This window comes from Rhinatrema bivittatum, chromosome 7 (assembly GCF_901001135.1).
Source record: "Rhinatrema bivittatum chromosome 7, aRhiBiv1.1, whole genome shotgun sequence".
Taxonomy (NCBI): domain Eukaryota; kingdom Metazoa; phylum Chordata; class Amphibia; order Gymnophiona; family Rhinatrematidae; genus Rhinatrema; species Rhinatrema bivittatum.
This window is the reverse complement of record NC_042621.1, coordinates 292,070,828-292,086,007: the sequence shown is the minus strand read 5'-3', so window position 1 is coordinate 292,086,007 and position 15,180 is coordinate 292,070,828. Positions and strand designations below refer to the sequence as shown.

The window sequence follows — 15,180 nt, the reverse complement described above, 5'->3', positions numbered from 1 at the left end:
CAATAATAATGTCTTTGCCGTGCTCTCAGTGGAAACCATTCTGCTCTGTATTCAAAATAATAATTTCTAATATCAAGTCATCCGGTTGGGATAATACCCATCTTTGCAGGATCCTACTCAAGGAGCATGAATTTGATATTGGATGGTAATTTGATAAGCAGGGACACGGATGCACTGGAATCCTTTAGAGTAGGCCTAACAATCTCCTGTTTCAGGGGCCCGCTGCTTCCCCTTGCTGTAGATATATATATATGTTACCAATCAAATTCTTAATAGTCCTAAAAGTTGTTGTGCAGTGCAGGAAGCGCTAATCGGCCTAGCGTTTGGGGGAATTTCTGTGAGTGAATCTGTGTAAAATCAGAAGGTTACAAGGAGGTGCTGGCATTGAATAACACAACATGTGGGGAGGGGGGGGGGCACATAAAAGTATATGTATGAATGTTTAAAAATTTGTCCATTCAAGTTCTTTACGTTTGCAGACTGCTTATCACATAAAAAAGTGCTCCTAGCAAGACACAGAACAAAAGAAAAACCAAAACAAAACCTCACACAGTGGTAGTGAAAGATAAAAACAAATAAAACAAAAAAACAATCGATGTGCCAGCACAGAATTGTGACTGATCCCCCAAACATTCCTACCCCCCGCCACATCCATCCGTTTACCCCAATTGTTGAACGTATCCTCAGCCCCTGTCTACATCCTTTAGCCCTTCACATATCTAAACCCCATAAAATCAAACATTTGAAACCCGCATACTAATGTTTCTGCCTTCCCATCCCAGATAAGCCATACAGGTAACAGATGAATTAAAAATTCCCTTCCTGAGCCTGATCCTGTAAGGAAGCAGAGTGTTGGACATTCACTTATTCATGGGTAGGCGCTCATGCTGTGAATAGTCTTGGGTAGTGTTGGACATTCACTTACTCATGGGTAGGTGCTCGTGCTGTGAATAGTCTTGGGTAGTGTTGGACATTCACTTATTCATGGGTAGGCGCTCGTGCTGTGAATAGTCTTGGGTAGTGTTGGACATTCACTTATTCATGGGTAGGCGCTCGTGCTGTGAATAGTCTTGGGTAGTGTTGGACATTCACTTATTCATGGGTAGGCACTCGTGCTGTGAATAGTCTTGGGTAGTGTTGGACATTCACTTATTCATGGGTAGGCGCTCGTGCTGTGAATAGTCTTGGGTAGTGTTGGACATTCACTTATTCATGGGTAGGCGCTCGTGCTGTGAATAGTCTTGGGTAGTGTTGGACATTCACTTATTCATGGATAGGCGCAAGTGCCGTGAATAGTCTTGCCGGATCCGTTTCTCAGGTTAAAAAGGCAGCAGAAGTAGTGGGCCTGCTTTACAGAGGAGCACACCACCAGGGAGGCAGCACAGTGACAGCCCATGAAAGAGAGAAATCAAAATGAGGGGGGAAAAAATGGCTGAACCTGTACACTAATGGTAGAGTCCAAGCAAAAGCTTTGAGAAAGGCTTATCATCACTTTGAACAAGCCCACTCTGAGTAATCCTGTCGTCTTAACTTTTTTTTTTCATGTGCTCTGTTATGTAATTTTAAACTATTTATAATTTCGATTTTATACTGTGGGGTAGATTTTTAAAAAAAGCGCGTTCGCGTACTTTTGTTGGCGCACCAGGCGCAAACAAAAGTACGCTGGATTTTATAAGATACGCGCGTATCTTATAAAATCCTGGATCGGCGCGCGCAAGGCTGCCAATTTTGGGCAGCCGGCGCGCGCCGAGCCGCGCAGCCTGCCTCCGTTCCCTCCGAGGCCACTCCGAAATCAGAGCGGCCTCGGAGGGAACTTTCTTTCGCCCTCTCCTCACCTTCCCCTATCTAAACCCCCCCCTACCTTTATCCATGGATTTACGCCTCCCAAAGGGAGACGTAAATCCACGCGCGCCAGCGGGCTGCTGGTGCGCCGAGACCCGACCCGGGGGCAGTTCCGGAGGGCGAGGCAACGCCCCCAGGCCTGCCCACAAAACACCGCCTCCCGCTCCCAAAATGCTGCGTCGTTCGGCCCCACCCCAGACACGCCCCCTTCAGAAAACCCCGGGACCTACACGCGTCCCGGGGCTCTGCGCGCGCCGGCGGCCTATGCAAAATAGGCCGCCAGCTCGCAAGGCCCTGCTCGCGTAAATCCGGGCGGATTTAAGTGAGCAGGGCTTTTAAAATCCGCCCGTGTATATTTATTTATTTAAAGATGTCTTCTGTACCGCTTTTAGCAATCAGTGGTTCACAATATAACATTCATAAAATGACAGAATTAATGAACAGAAAAAAATAAAATGAAATTAGTAAATATAAAATACATACAACATAAAACAACATAGCACTTAATTGGACAACACTTCCTTCTAAAACAAGTATAATGGATGAGACAAAATTATGCAAAGCTCTTAGACTGCAACTCTCGATTAAGTTACTGTTAGCTCACTAAATGCCTGCTGGAATAAACCGGCTTTGAGCTCTTTTTTGAACAATTTTTGTCTTTTACAAGCCTCTAAATTTCAGGCATTGCTACCACCAGAGCAAGCCCCACTGAAGACATTTTCTCAGGACTATGAAAAACCCTTCCAGAATGTCCCCTTATTGCTTGCTATTTTGTGGTGGCAAAGTGTTTTAGCTTCTTTTCCATACATAACACTCAATCAGATATTCAAGCATTAACACAAAGCCTCCTAACTTTGGTAATATCAGTAGAGAAAAGGCTGTAAAGCAATGCTCTGCATGTGAAGCGAGTTTATGCAGAGTAAAATGAACCATTGCTGAGCAGCTTGCCAGACAGGCTGGACAGATCTCTTATTGCTGCTTATAATGTTTGGATGGGCTTTTTAAGTATTTGTGGGGCAAAGTGCTTTCATTGCAGAATGAAAAACTAGATCCCTGTACGCACCCGGAGGACCTGAATTACAAAGGAGATAGCTCAGGACTGGCTCAGCCTGTCCTGTAAGATGGAGCTATCTGATCATCCTGTGCCTTCCCTGAGCTTTGCGTGTTACCTGTAGTAATGCAGGTTTGTAACAGGGGCTGTGTTTCTAATGATTGGGTTGCTTTTCCTCACTCCTGTGAGTGTTCCTCTCTCTCTCTCTCTCTCGTTATACTTTAGACCCAATGATGCAGTGTACGAAGGCGACGAGACTGTGCAAGCAAACTCTAGAGATTTTAGTGACGAATCTTACAAAAGGCAACTGATTTTCAACCTGGCCAACCACGTGCTCTTTAGTAAGTGGGCTTTCGGATTATGGGTTGGGCGCCTAGCCCTAAGATGACCTGGCAGTTCGCTGACTTGCGTGGCCGCAGTGATCCTCGAGGGGCTCGTGCACTAAAAAGTGCACACGTGCTCTGCATATTCCGGTTCCCCCATGCCAGCCAGCACAAAATTAAAGGCCCAGTTTCTCGGACGATATATCCGGCACTGTTCCTAACCCCACCTGGCAGGAGGATAAGTAGTACATTGAATTTTGAGCCACATGGGAGGACGAGGGAAGAAAAAAATGGGATTCTGGTGGGGGTGGGAGAGAGCCTGGAAAATGTTGGCAAAGGAAAGCGGGGGGGGGGGGGGGGGGGGGGGGGGGGTTGGGGGGGGGGGGGGGGGGTGGTTAGCGCTTGCTTGTGGTGCGGACGGAGCACGCTGGAACGGCACACTGGGCGTTTACTACATCCAGAAGTTAAATTTCACAGGCCAGAAGGGCAAACGAAGTGTAAGTTTATTACTTTAATTTATTGTCTGCCCAACTAAATAAGCTCAGAGAGGATGCTTGTATGTTGCCGCAGGCTCAATGCATGGAAATGACTAATGATCTCAATATCAGATGGTGTAACTGGTTCACATATGCGGAGGCAATGACTTTCAGCCCTTAGTAAATAGCATTATATTTAGCGCACACAGTAAACCCACTTACCGCATGTACTAAAAGCAGCCCAGAATTAATAAATAGCCCCCCCTCCCGTGTGGTAGGGTTTAAAAAAAATCCAGTCGGATTTTGGGGTGAAGAGGCCAATCCAGTGAAACGGTGATAAATAGTGCCCATGCTTTTGGTATTGTATGCCTTTGTTATAAAATGCTTATGCTGTAAAAAAGCCGCATTAAAAAAAAAAAATCTATTTTTTTTTTCTTTACAGCTGCCAGCAAGACTTGCGCCGTGATGTCAACTCACATTGTTGCCTGTTTGCTGCTTTACCGACACAGACAGGTGAGGTGTCAGCATGCACAGTCTCTTATTGTCGTGTCGCAGCTTCGCAGCTTGCCTGCCTCCCCCTCCCCACCCCTCCCACCGGAATCACATTTCTGCGGTGCAAGAAGAGCACAACGTGTGAAATCTCTGCGCTAACCTACTTTAGGCGACACAGCATGAAAGCCACACTGGCGAAGATGGTGCGGCGCTAGCCGTACGCCAGCTAAAAGCCTACTGCACGAACCTAGCTGGCACAGCCAGTTACCCTCTTGCCTAAAATAGGCAGCACCTTGCTTGCTTGCGTGTATTACATAGCAGTGCTGTAATTTTACTCCCAAGTTTGCTCTACCCATTTCCAAGAGAATAATTGAATTGCACGTCTGGGTGATGTCTGGGAGTTCCTCTTTCTCTCTCTTGGTGCTTTTCAGCTGCCTTCTCACTTAAAAGGGAGACCTGACCAGCTGTTCTTAACGGACTTCTGCCTTTTAGGGTTCTGAACCATTCTGCCATACCGCATGTAAGGGGAGACAATTTTGGAGCTGTCCACATTAGTGCAGAGTCCATGGGTATCTCTTACCCGCGCACTTTGCACTAATTTTCAAAGTGAAATATTTTATTATTTACTAAAAGTTCTTCTTATCCGCATCTTCCACAGTGTTCAATGCTGAGGACAGTTCAAACGTACAAAATAAATCAGGAAACAAACAAACAAGATAAAAAGCAAAAACAACTAAAAACAATAGTAAAAAATACTTTATGATTGTACTATCACTTTTTGGAGCACTTTTCTAGGAACAAAACCACCTGCTAATTTGTGTGGGTAAGATTCCCCCAAGGAAAATTGCACGCAGACTTTGGAAAATTCAAAAAATGTGTGAGTAGGTGCAAAGCCTTTCCCACTACCGAGGCCAGGAGAACGCCTCCCCCCTACTAGGGGTAAAGTTGTGCATGTGAGGTCACTACGCACATCAGTTCACCCGCGCAGCAAGGGGAGGGCAGTTCCTTACAAGCCTGCTTGTACTCATGGAAAACGACTTCTAGAATGACCCTCATAAAGGGCAACGTGAATGTGATTTGCTGTACTGGCTTCAAAAATATTAAATTGGCTTACAAAATTGGTATATCAGCATGACAATTTATACAATGAATGTAAATATTGTAATCGGCTTTATTACCTACATTTTTGTAAAAATACAAAATATAAACATATCATGAAACATTCATAATAAATCCATGAAAAATACATAAAATTAACCACCCAATAAATATCCGGATATCAAACATACACGCTCACAACCATACCTTACCACGCACATCAGCCACCACTGCTTACAAATAATATCATCTAAAAAACATTTATATCGCTTCCATTGTTTCAGATCCCAACATGTTTCGCTCAACAAAAGCTTCTTCAGGGGACTGACCTGTTAAATGTGTTATATAATATCGGAAGATTGCCCACAAAGATATATAGAGACAGTTGTTCTCACAAGGAAAACAAACACTTCAAAAGGATTTAACACAGATGATCATTCACCACAATGAAAAACCTCCTAGAGATCTTCTATCTTCTAACATAAAAAGCAAATGTCTGAACATATCAAATAATAACTTTATATTCATTCTTTTACTATATTTATATATAACAATATTCATCTACCTGCAAACATTACCATCAGTGAATAAAGATCTTCGTTCAAAAATTGGAAGAAGGATCCAACAGAAGAAAATAGGATAAAGCATAAACATTGGCAAGTTAAATGTAAGACATTGATAAGACAGGCTAAGAGAGAATTTGAAAAGAAGTTGGCCGTAGAGGCAAAAACTCACAGTAAAAACTTTTTTAAATATATCCGAAGCAAAAAGCCTGTGAGGGAGTCAGTTGAACCGTTAGATGATCGAGGGGTTAAAGAGGCACTTAGAGAAGATAAGGCCATCGCGGAAAGATTAAATGATTTCTTTGCTTCGGTTTTTACTGAAGAGGATGTTGGGGAGGTACCCTTACCAGAGAAGGTTTTCATGGGCAATTATATTTAGATGGACTGAATCAAATCACAGTGAACCTAGAAGATGTGGTAGACCTGATTGACAAACTGAAGAGTAGTAAATCACCTGGACCGGATGGTATACACCCCAGAGTTCTGAAGGAACTAAAAAATGAAATTTCAGACCTATTAGTAAAAATTTGTAACCTATCATTAAAATCATCCATTGTACCTGAAGACTGGAGGATAGCTAATGTAACCCCAATATTATAAAGGGCTCCAGGGGCGATCCGGGAAACCAAAGACTGGTTAGCCTGACTTCAGTGCCAGGAAAAATAGTGGAAAGTGTTCTAAACATCAAAATCACAGAACATATAGAAAGACATGGTTTAATGGAACAAAGTCAGCATGGCTTTACCCAAGGCAAGTCTTGCCTCACAAATCTGCTTCACTTTTTTGAAGGAGTTAATAAACATGTTGATATAGCTGAACCAGTAGATGTGTAGTATACTTGGATTTTCAGAAGGCGTTTGACAAGGTTCCTCATGAGAGGCTTCTAGAAAAAGTAAAAAGTCATGGGATAGGTGGCAATGTCCTTTCGTGGATTGCAAACTGGCTAAAAGACAGGAAACAGAGAGTAGGATTGAATGGGCAATTTTCTCAGTGGAAGGGAGTGGACAGTGGAGTGCCTCAGGGATCTGTATTGGGACCCTTACTTTTCAATATATTTATAAATGATCTGGAAAGAAATACGACAAGTGAGATAATCAAATTTGCAGATGACACAAAATTGTTCAGAGTAGTTAAATCACAAGCAGATTGTGATAAATTGCAGGAAGACCTTGTGAGACTGGAAAATTGGGCATCAAAATGGCAGATGAAATTTAATGTTGATAAGTGCAAGGTTATGCATATAGGGAAAAATAACCCATGCTATAGTTACACAATGTTAGGTTCCATATTAGGTGCTACAACCCAAGAAAGAGATCTAGGCGTCATATTGGATAACACATTGAAATCGTCGGTTCAGTGTGCTGCGGCAGTCAAAAAAGCAAGCAGAATGTTGGGAATTATTAGAAAGGGAATCGTGAATAAAACGGAAAATGTCATAATGCCTTTGTATCTCTCCATGGTGAGACCGCACCTTGAATACTGTGTACAATTCTGGTCGCCGCATCTCAAAAAAGATATAATTGTGATGGAGAAGGTACAGAGAAGGGCTACCAAAATAAGGGGAATGGAACAGCTCCCCTATAAGGAAAGACTAAAGAGGTTAGGACTTTTCAGCTTGGAGAAGAGATGGCTGAGGGGAGGATATGATAGAGGTGTTTAAAATCATGAGAGGTCTAGAACGGGTAGATGTGAATCAGTTATTTACTCTTTCGGATAATAGAAAGACTAGGGGGCACTCCATGAAGTTAGCATGTGACACATTTAAAACTAATTGGAGAATGTTCTTTTTTACTCAACGCACAATTAAACTCTGGAATTTGTTGCCAGAGGATGTGGTTAGTGAAGTTAGTATAGCTGTGTTTAAAAAAGGATTGGATAAGTTCTTGGAGGAGAAGTCCATTACCTGCTATTAATTAAGTTGACTTAGAAAATAGCCACTGTTATTACTAGCAACAGTAACATGGAATAGACTTAAGTGTTTGGGTACTTGCCAGGTTCTTATGGCCTGGATTGGCCACTGTTGGAAACAGGATGCTGGGCTTGATGGACCCTTGGTCTGACCCAGTATGGCATGTTCTTAAAGAACTCACATCATTGTCCAAAATCTTCTCATAGGGTTCTGTTTTTGGGGGTTACATCCTTTTATTCAACAATCTACAGAAAATTTGTAATAAATGAAAGATACTGCAATACATTAAATATACATGTATTTACTTGATGAGAAAGCTGAAACTTATGTTTTCAAAGTATCAAAGATTAGCAACACCGTCCCAACACCTTAGCGTTGCTAAAATGCCATCTTTTTCAAAATTCAAAAATGTGTTCATTACATATGTATTTTTCATGGATTTATGTATTTTTTACACAATAATAAGGGGTGGTTTTTGGATCTATTTTTTCAATTTTTTTCAGTTTTTATACGCCATACATCAAAAACACATTCTTAAGATCAATGTTTTAGTTTGTAGGACCGCTACCAAAAGGATCTGTATAACAATCAGACCCGGCATAGGAGAGGTCACTTTACTTTATTATTAATATCAACATTTTTCAAAAACTCTTCAAAAGTTCTATTGCCACGGGAAGATGTGCTCATAGATGCAAACACAGTCACAAAAGCTTTCGTCTCAAAAAAACCCCAATCATTGGCAACAAATTGCAGTACTTAGCTTTAAGCTGAGAAACAACGATGAAGTCCCGACGTGATCACGTTTCGGACCACCCAGGGTCCTGCTTCAGGGGTCGATTCTTGATAATCCTTTAAATACGGTTGCTGGAACTCGTTCCCGAAATGGCAAAAACTGGCGTTATTAAATCTCAAATCTTCATTGGCGGTCCGTCTTCGAACCCGCTTAATTTAAAATGGCGAACTGCCAGGAAATACCCAAAAACCATCGTTAAAATGGCGAACTGCCAGGAAATACCCAAAAACCATCGTTAAAATGGCGAACTGCCAGGAAATACCCTGGCAGTTCGCCATTTTAAATTAAGCGGGTTCGAAGACGGACCGCCAATGAAGATTTGAGATTTAATAACGCCAGTTTTTGCCGTTTCGGGAACGAGTTCCAGCAACCGTATTTAAAGGATTATCAAGAATCGACCCCTGAAGCAGGACCCTGGGTGGTCCGAAACGTGATCACGTCGGGACTTCATCGTTGTTTCTCGGCTTAAAGCTAAGTACTGCAATTTGTTGCCAATGATTGGTTTTTTTTGAGACGAAAGCTTTTGTGACTGTGTTTGCATCTATGAGCACATCTTCCCGTGGCAATAGAACTTTTGAAGAGTTTTTGAAAAATGTTGATATTAATAATAAAGTAAAGTGACCTCTCCTATGCCGGGTCTGATTGTTATACAGATCCTTTTGGTAGCGGTCCTACAAACTAAAACATTGATCTTAAGAATGTGTTTTTGATGTATGGCGTGTAAAAATTGAAAAAATAGATCCAAAAACCACCCCTTATTATTGTGTATGCGTACTCCCGGTTTTTGGAAGCTGGGCTTATTGTTTGTGATATTTATGTATTTTTTGACGTTTGCATTTTGTATTTTTACAGTGATTTAGGTAATAAAGCTGATTGTAATATTTACTTTGTTATATTCTTTGAATAAATTGTTTGCTGTACAGGTGCAGGAGGCATAGAGGGTTGGGGGTATGATAGTTTTAGCCTTCACACCACCTTGCCAATTAAAAATAAAAATAAATAAATAACCAAAACCAGCATAGAAGCCTCTTTCGTTTAGGGTAAAAGTAGCATGAATGTAGGTACAGATGTACAAAGCGTCTTCTCCATAAAGACAAAATGGAAGAAAAGCCTTAGCACCTTAGGATTCTCATTGCCTATTCTTTCTCTAAACAAAATTCTCAATAATGTCTGGGCAAAAAAATATAATTTTTGCAGACCAGGAGCACTGCAAAACTGCTTGTTAAAACCATTTACCCTCTGTCTCCCGGGGAGCTATAGCTGAATCTCATCTGGTTTGGTCAGATCCACAGCCAGTTATGCAAACAAACAAAGCACAGTACATAAGAACATAAGAACATAAGAAATTGCCATGCTGGGTCAGACCAAGGGTCCATCAAGCCCAGCATCCTGTTTCCAACAGAGGCCAAACCAGGCCACAAGAACCTGGCAATTACCCAAACACCTAGAAGATCCCATGCTACTGATGCAATTAATAGCAGTGACTATTCCCTAAGTAAACTTGATTAATAGCAGTTAATGGACTTCTCTTCCAAGAACTTATCCAAACCTTTTTTGAACCCAGCTACACTAACTGCACTAACCACATCCTCTGGCAACAAATTCCAGAGATTTATTGTGCGTTGAGTGAAAAAGAATTTTCTCCGATTAGTCTTAAATGTGCTACTTGCTAACTTCATGGAATGCCCCCTAGTCCTTCTATTATTCGAAAGTGTAAATAACCGAGTCACATCTACTCGTTCAAGACCTCTCATGATCTTAAAGACCTCTATGATATCCCCCCTCAGCCGTCTCTTCTCCAAGCTGAACAGCCCTAACCTCTTCAGCCTTTCCTCATAGGGGAGCTGTTCCATCCCCTTTATCATTTTGGTTGCCCTTCTCTGTACCTTCTCCATTGCAACTATATCTTTTTTGAGATACGGCGACCAGAATTGTACACAGTATTCAAGGTGTGGTCTCACCATGGAGCGATATAGAGGCATTATGACATTTTCCGTTTTATTAACCATTCCCTTCCTAATAATTCCTAACATTTTATTTGCTTTTTTGACTGCTGCAGCACACTGAGCTGACGATTTCAATGTATTATCTACTATGACGCCTAGATCTCTTTCTTGGGTGGTAGCTCCTAATATGGAACCTAACATCGTGTAATTACAGCTAGGGTTATTTTTCCCTATATGCATCACCTTGCACTTGTCCACATTAAATTTCATCTGCCATTTGGATGCCCAATCTTCCAGTCTTGCAAGGTCCTCCTGTAATGTATCACAGTCTGCTTGTGATTTAACTACTCTGAATAATTTTGTATCATCTGCAAATTTGATAACGTCACTCATTGTATTCCTTTCCAGATCATTGATATATATATTGAAAAGCACCGGTCCAAGTACAGATCCCTGAGGCACTCCACTGTTTACCCTTTTCCACTGAGAAAATTGACCATTTAGTCCTACTCTCTGTTTCCTGTCTTTTAACCAGTTTGTAATCCACGAAAGGACATCGCCTCCTATCCCATGACTTTTTAGTTTTCGTAGAAGCCTCTCATGAGGGACTTTGTCAAACGCCTTCTGAAAATCCAAATACACTACATCTACCGGTTCACCTTTATCCACATGTTTATTAACCCCTTCAAAAAAATGAAGCAGGTTTGTTAGGCAAGACTTCCCTTGGGTAAATCCATGTTGACTGTGTCCCATTAAATCATGTCTTTCTATATGCTCTACAATTTTGATCTTGAGGATAGTTTCCACTATTTTTCCCGGCACTGAAGTTAGGCTCACTGGTCTATAGTTACCCGGATCACCCCTGGAGCCTTTTTTAAATATTGGGGTTACATTGGCCACCCTCCAGTCTTCAGGTACAATGGATGATTTTAATGATAGGTTACAAATTTTAACTAATAGGTCAGAAATTTCATTTTTGAGTTCCTTTAGTACCCTGGGATGCATACCATCCGGTCCAGGTGACTTGCTACTCTTTAGTTTGTCAATCTGGCCTACTACATCTTCCAGGTTGACAGTGATTTCGTTCAGTTCGTCTGACTCATCACCCCTGAAAACCAACTCCGGAACTGGTATCTCCCCAACATCCTCACTAGTAAACACGGAAGCAAAGAATTCATTTAGTCTTTCTGCAATGGCCTTATCTTCCCTAAGAGCCCCTTTAACCCCTCGGTCATCTAATGGTCCAACCGACTCCCTCACAGGTTTCTTGCTTTGGATATATTTAAAAAAGTTTTTATTATGAGTTTTTGCCTCTATGGCCAACTTCATTTCAAATTCTCTCTTCGCTTGTTTTATCAATGTTTTACACTTAACTTGACAATGCTTATGTTTTATCCTATTTTCTTCAGATGGATCTTTCTTCCAATTTTTGAAGGATGATTTTTTGGCTAAAATAGCCTCTTTCACCTCACCTTTTAACCATGACGGTAATCGTTTTGCCTTCCTTCCACCTTTCTTAATGCGTGGAATACATATGGACTGCGCCTCTAGGATTGTATTTTTAAACAATGTCCAAGCCTGTTGAACACTTTTAACCTTTGCAGCTGCACCTTTCAGTTTTTTTCTGACTATTTTCCTCATTTTATCAAAGTTTCCCTTTTGAAAGTTTAGTGTTAGAGCTGCAGATTTACTTATTGTCCCCCTACCAGTTATTAGTTTAAATTTGATCATGTTATGATCACTGTTGCCAAGTGGCCCCACCACCGTTACCTCTCTCACCAAATCCTGTGTTCCACTAAGAATTAAATCTAAAATAGCTCCCTCTCTTGTTGGTTCCTGAACCAATTGCTCCATGAAACAATCATTTATTACATCCAGGAACTTTATATCTCTAGCAAGTCCTGATGTTACATTTACCCAGTCAATATTGGGGTAATTGAAATCTCCCATTATTATTGCACTGCCAAATTGGTTTGCTTCCCTGATTTCTCTTAATGCGTTTCTAATTAACATTAAAAGATCTATTCCTTCTCATCCTGCTACACAAGTCAGCCCTGACAAGTGGGTTATTTCCCCCTACCAGCAGATGGAGGCAGACAGCGCTGTTTTCCTCTGTGACATCACAGCCGCTACTTAGGAGGGTGGCGCTAGCATTGAGAATCCAGTATTTTCTGCCTCCAGCAGATGGTACGGCCAGGATATTGCCGGATCTAGAGATCAGACCCCGAGCCATGCCGCTGGTTGCAGCCAGCAGAGCGAGCCTGTTTCAGAGTTCCCCAGTCCCTGCAGGGATTTGATTGAGCTCTGCTTTGAGAGGAAGGTTTGCTGGTGGTGTCCTCTTCTCACCCCCCCCCCCCACCTCATGTGTTTTGTGATTGGGGGGGGAAAAAAACCCCAAACAGCAATGAGCTATATGGGGGAGCTTCTCTCCTCAGTACGGTCAGGAGCCGTTCCTCGAAGGCTGTTCAGGGCCACGTGGTGGGTATCAGTCAGCTCTGAAGATGGGGGGGAGGGGGGGGAGATATACTGCGATCGGGCTAGGTCGCACGTAGGTGCGCTGGTGGAGAAATCAGAGTATGCCCGCCTGTGCAGCGCCCATGGAGAGCACTGCATGGCTGCAGAAAAGGGGACCACTCTGCCTGGTCTGCGTGTAGTATAGGAGGGGTGCTGGGTGAGTGCTCACTCAGTCTGCACCTGACACAGGGTCCTTCCTTTCCGATTCGTGAGCAGCAGCAATCAGACAGGGCCAGAGGGCTTACCACATGGTCTGGTACAGGCCCTGCTGGATAAGTCGGGGGCGCTCTAGGGGGCAGGCAGGAAGTGTTTTGGAGAGGAACAGAGCCGTATAAGTTAACTGGCTAACTCCGATATTCAAAATTAACCGGTTAACTTAGCTGGCTTACTCTGGTTGAGCTGCTGACCTGTCCTAAAGTTAGACGGATAAACATAGCTGGCTAATTTTAAGATAACTGGGTATATTTAGCGGCACGATGCGCTGCTTAATAAACTTATCCAGCTAACTAGAAGAGCCTCTGAGAGGCTGAATGTTGCCCTCCAGATGTTTAGTGTTCTGGCCATGACTGTCTATAGCTAAAATGTTTCATGATATAACCACTCTGGTGGAGTGGGAAAACTTGAGGGTAGGAAACAAAAGGTTCCTGGTAAGGCAAGCAGTCAAGCTTTTACAGCTTGGCAGACTGGAAGAGCCAATTGGTCTTTTTCTGCCATCGCCTGCTATATTACTATGCATCCCTTCTTCTGAAGCTGGTGAAAACCATTTCCCCTTGGCCTGAGAGGATGCCAGCTTGTTTTGTTGCTTGTGAGGTAAGAAATTGGAGAGATCACTGTTGTGTCTATTGATATACAACATTTGCACAAATCTCCCCTTGGTCGTTGTCCTGCCTGAGAATAATCACCTTGGCTTGGATGATCTACCAGTGGGTACAAGCCCCTCTTAGCGTCCTCCTCTGACCTTTCTGTGCTTAATTATTTTCTCCAGGGAATTAAGCTGTCCATGTTGGTAGACGACTTCTTCTCTATGAAAGAGGAAGTCTTGGCACGTGATTTTGACCTGGGATTTTCGGGCAATTGTGAAGATGTGGTCATGCATGCCATACACTTGTTGGGGAACTCCGTCAACATCACCAGCACGAGCCGGAATGAGTTCTTCATCTCCCCAAACACCACGATTCCTGCAGTTTTTGAGCTCAATTTCTACAGCAATGGGGTCTTGCACGTCTTTATCATGGAAGCCATTATTGGTACGTATTGAGAATGGTCTAAGACAAGGCTGGTGGTATGACGTAATGACTTAAACTTTGAGTAAGGTTGTAATTGCATGAGGCCATGCTCTTTGGAACTTTATATGAAAGCCTACCAAAGCTAGTCATATCTTGGAGAGCAGCTGAGAAGTCCTTAATTGGTTGCTTCTCAAATTGGTTCTACAATATTTAATTAGTGTATTCCATTCTTTGATGCAGCTTGCAGCCTTCACGCACAGCTGAATAAGTGGGCTGAGAACAGGATGAGCGCCACTGCACACAGTGCCACTGCACACAGTGCCATCAGCCAGGAAGCGCTGATCCGCACCGCTGCAAGCTTGTGCTATCTGCTCTCCAACGAAGGCACGCTGTCCCTGGTAAGACACAAGTTAATCAGAGGAATATTAGCCAGCAGGTATTTGGTCTACCGGTGCTTTGGTCTGAGAGTTGTTTTTGTTTTCTTTTGCATTTAGCTGCTTAAAATCTAGCCATAAAATATCTTTATTTATTTATTTATTTATTGTTTTTGTTATACCGAGTTTCATGATAGGCATCACATCAACCCGGTTTACAAATAACAAGGAGTGTAAAGCATAACGTAACGTAAAAAACAATATTTTCAATAAGAACCTTGAACTTTAAATACAGTGAATCAGAAAAAGGGAGAGGGAAAGTTACAAAAAACAAGGAAAATAAACTAGGGATGGAAGGGGAGAAATTGAACAGCACAATATTTACATTTCAGCCTATTGATACATTTCAGCCCATTGATACATATTGATACATCTCTAGTGACGCTCTTCCTAGCTGGCCAATTTCTTTTTGACCTTGTAGCTAGGTCAGAGGAGACTCAGTTACTAACCTTTTTGACAAGAGCTATGGATGCATTTGTAGCTCCTACCCTTGGGATGCCTCAGCCTATAGTA

General features: G+C 42.4%; 1 protein-coding gene across 5 annotated transcripts in view; it reads left to right on the top strand.

Annotated features, from left to right (window-relative positions):
- Positions 1-15,180, top strand: part of GPAM (glycerol-3-phosphate acyltransferase, mitochondrial) — a 148,736-nt gene that overhangs the window by 108,714 nt on the left and 24,842 nt on the right. For all 5 annotated transcript variants that reach the window (XM_029610377.1, XM_029610373.1, XM_029610376.1 and 2 more), the window contains exons 13-16: positions 3,119-3,234; positions 4,135-4,205; positions 13,993-14,254; positions 14,474-14,631. In XM_029610377.1, coding sequence (XP_029466237.1) covers positions 3,119-3,234; positions 4,135-4,205; positions 13,993-14,254; positions 14,474-14,631 — 607 coding nt within the window. The remainder of the gene's footprint in view (positions 1-3,118; positions 3,235-4,134; positions 4,206-13,992; positions 14,255-14,473; positions 14,632-15,180) is intronic.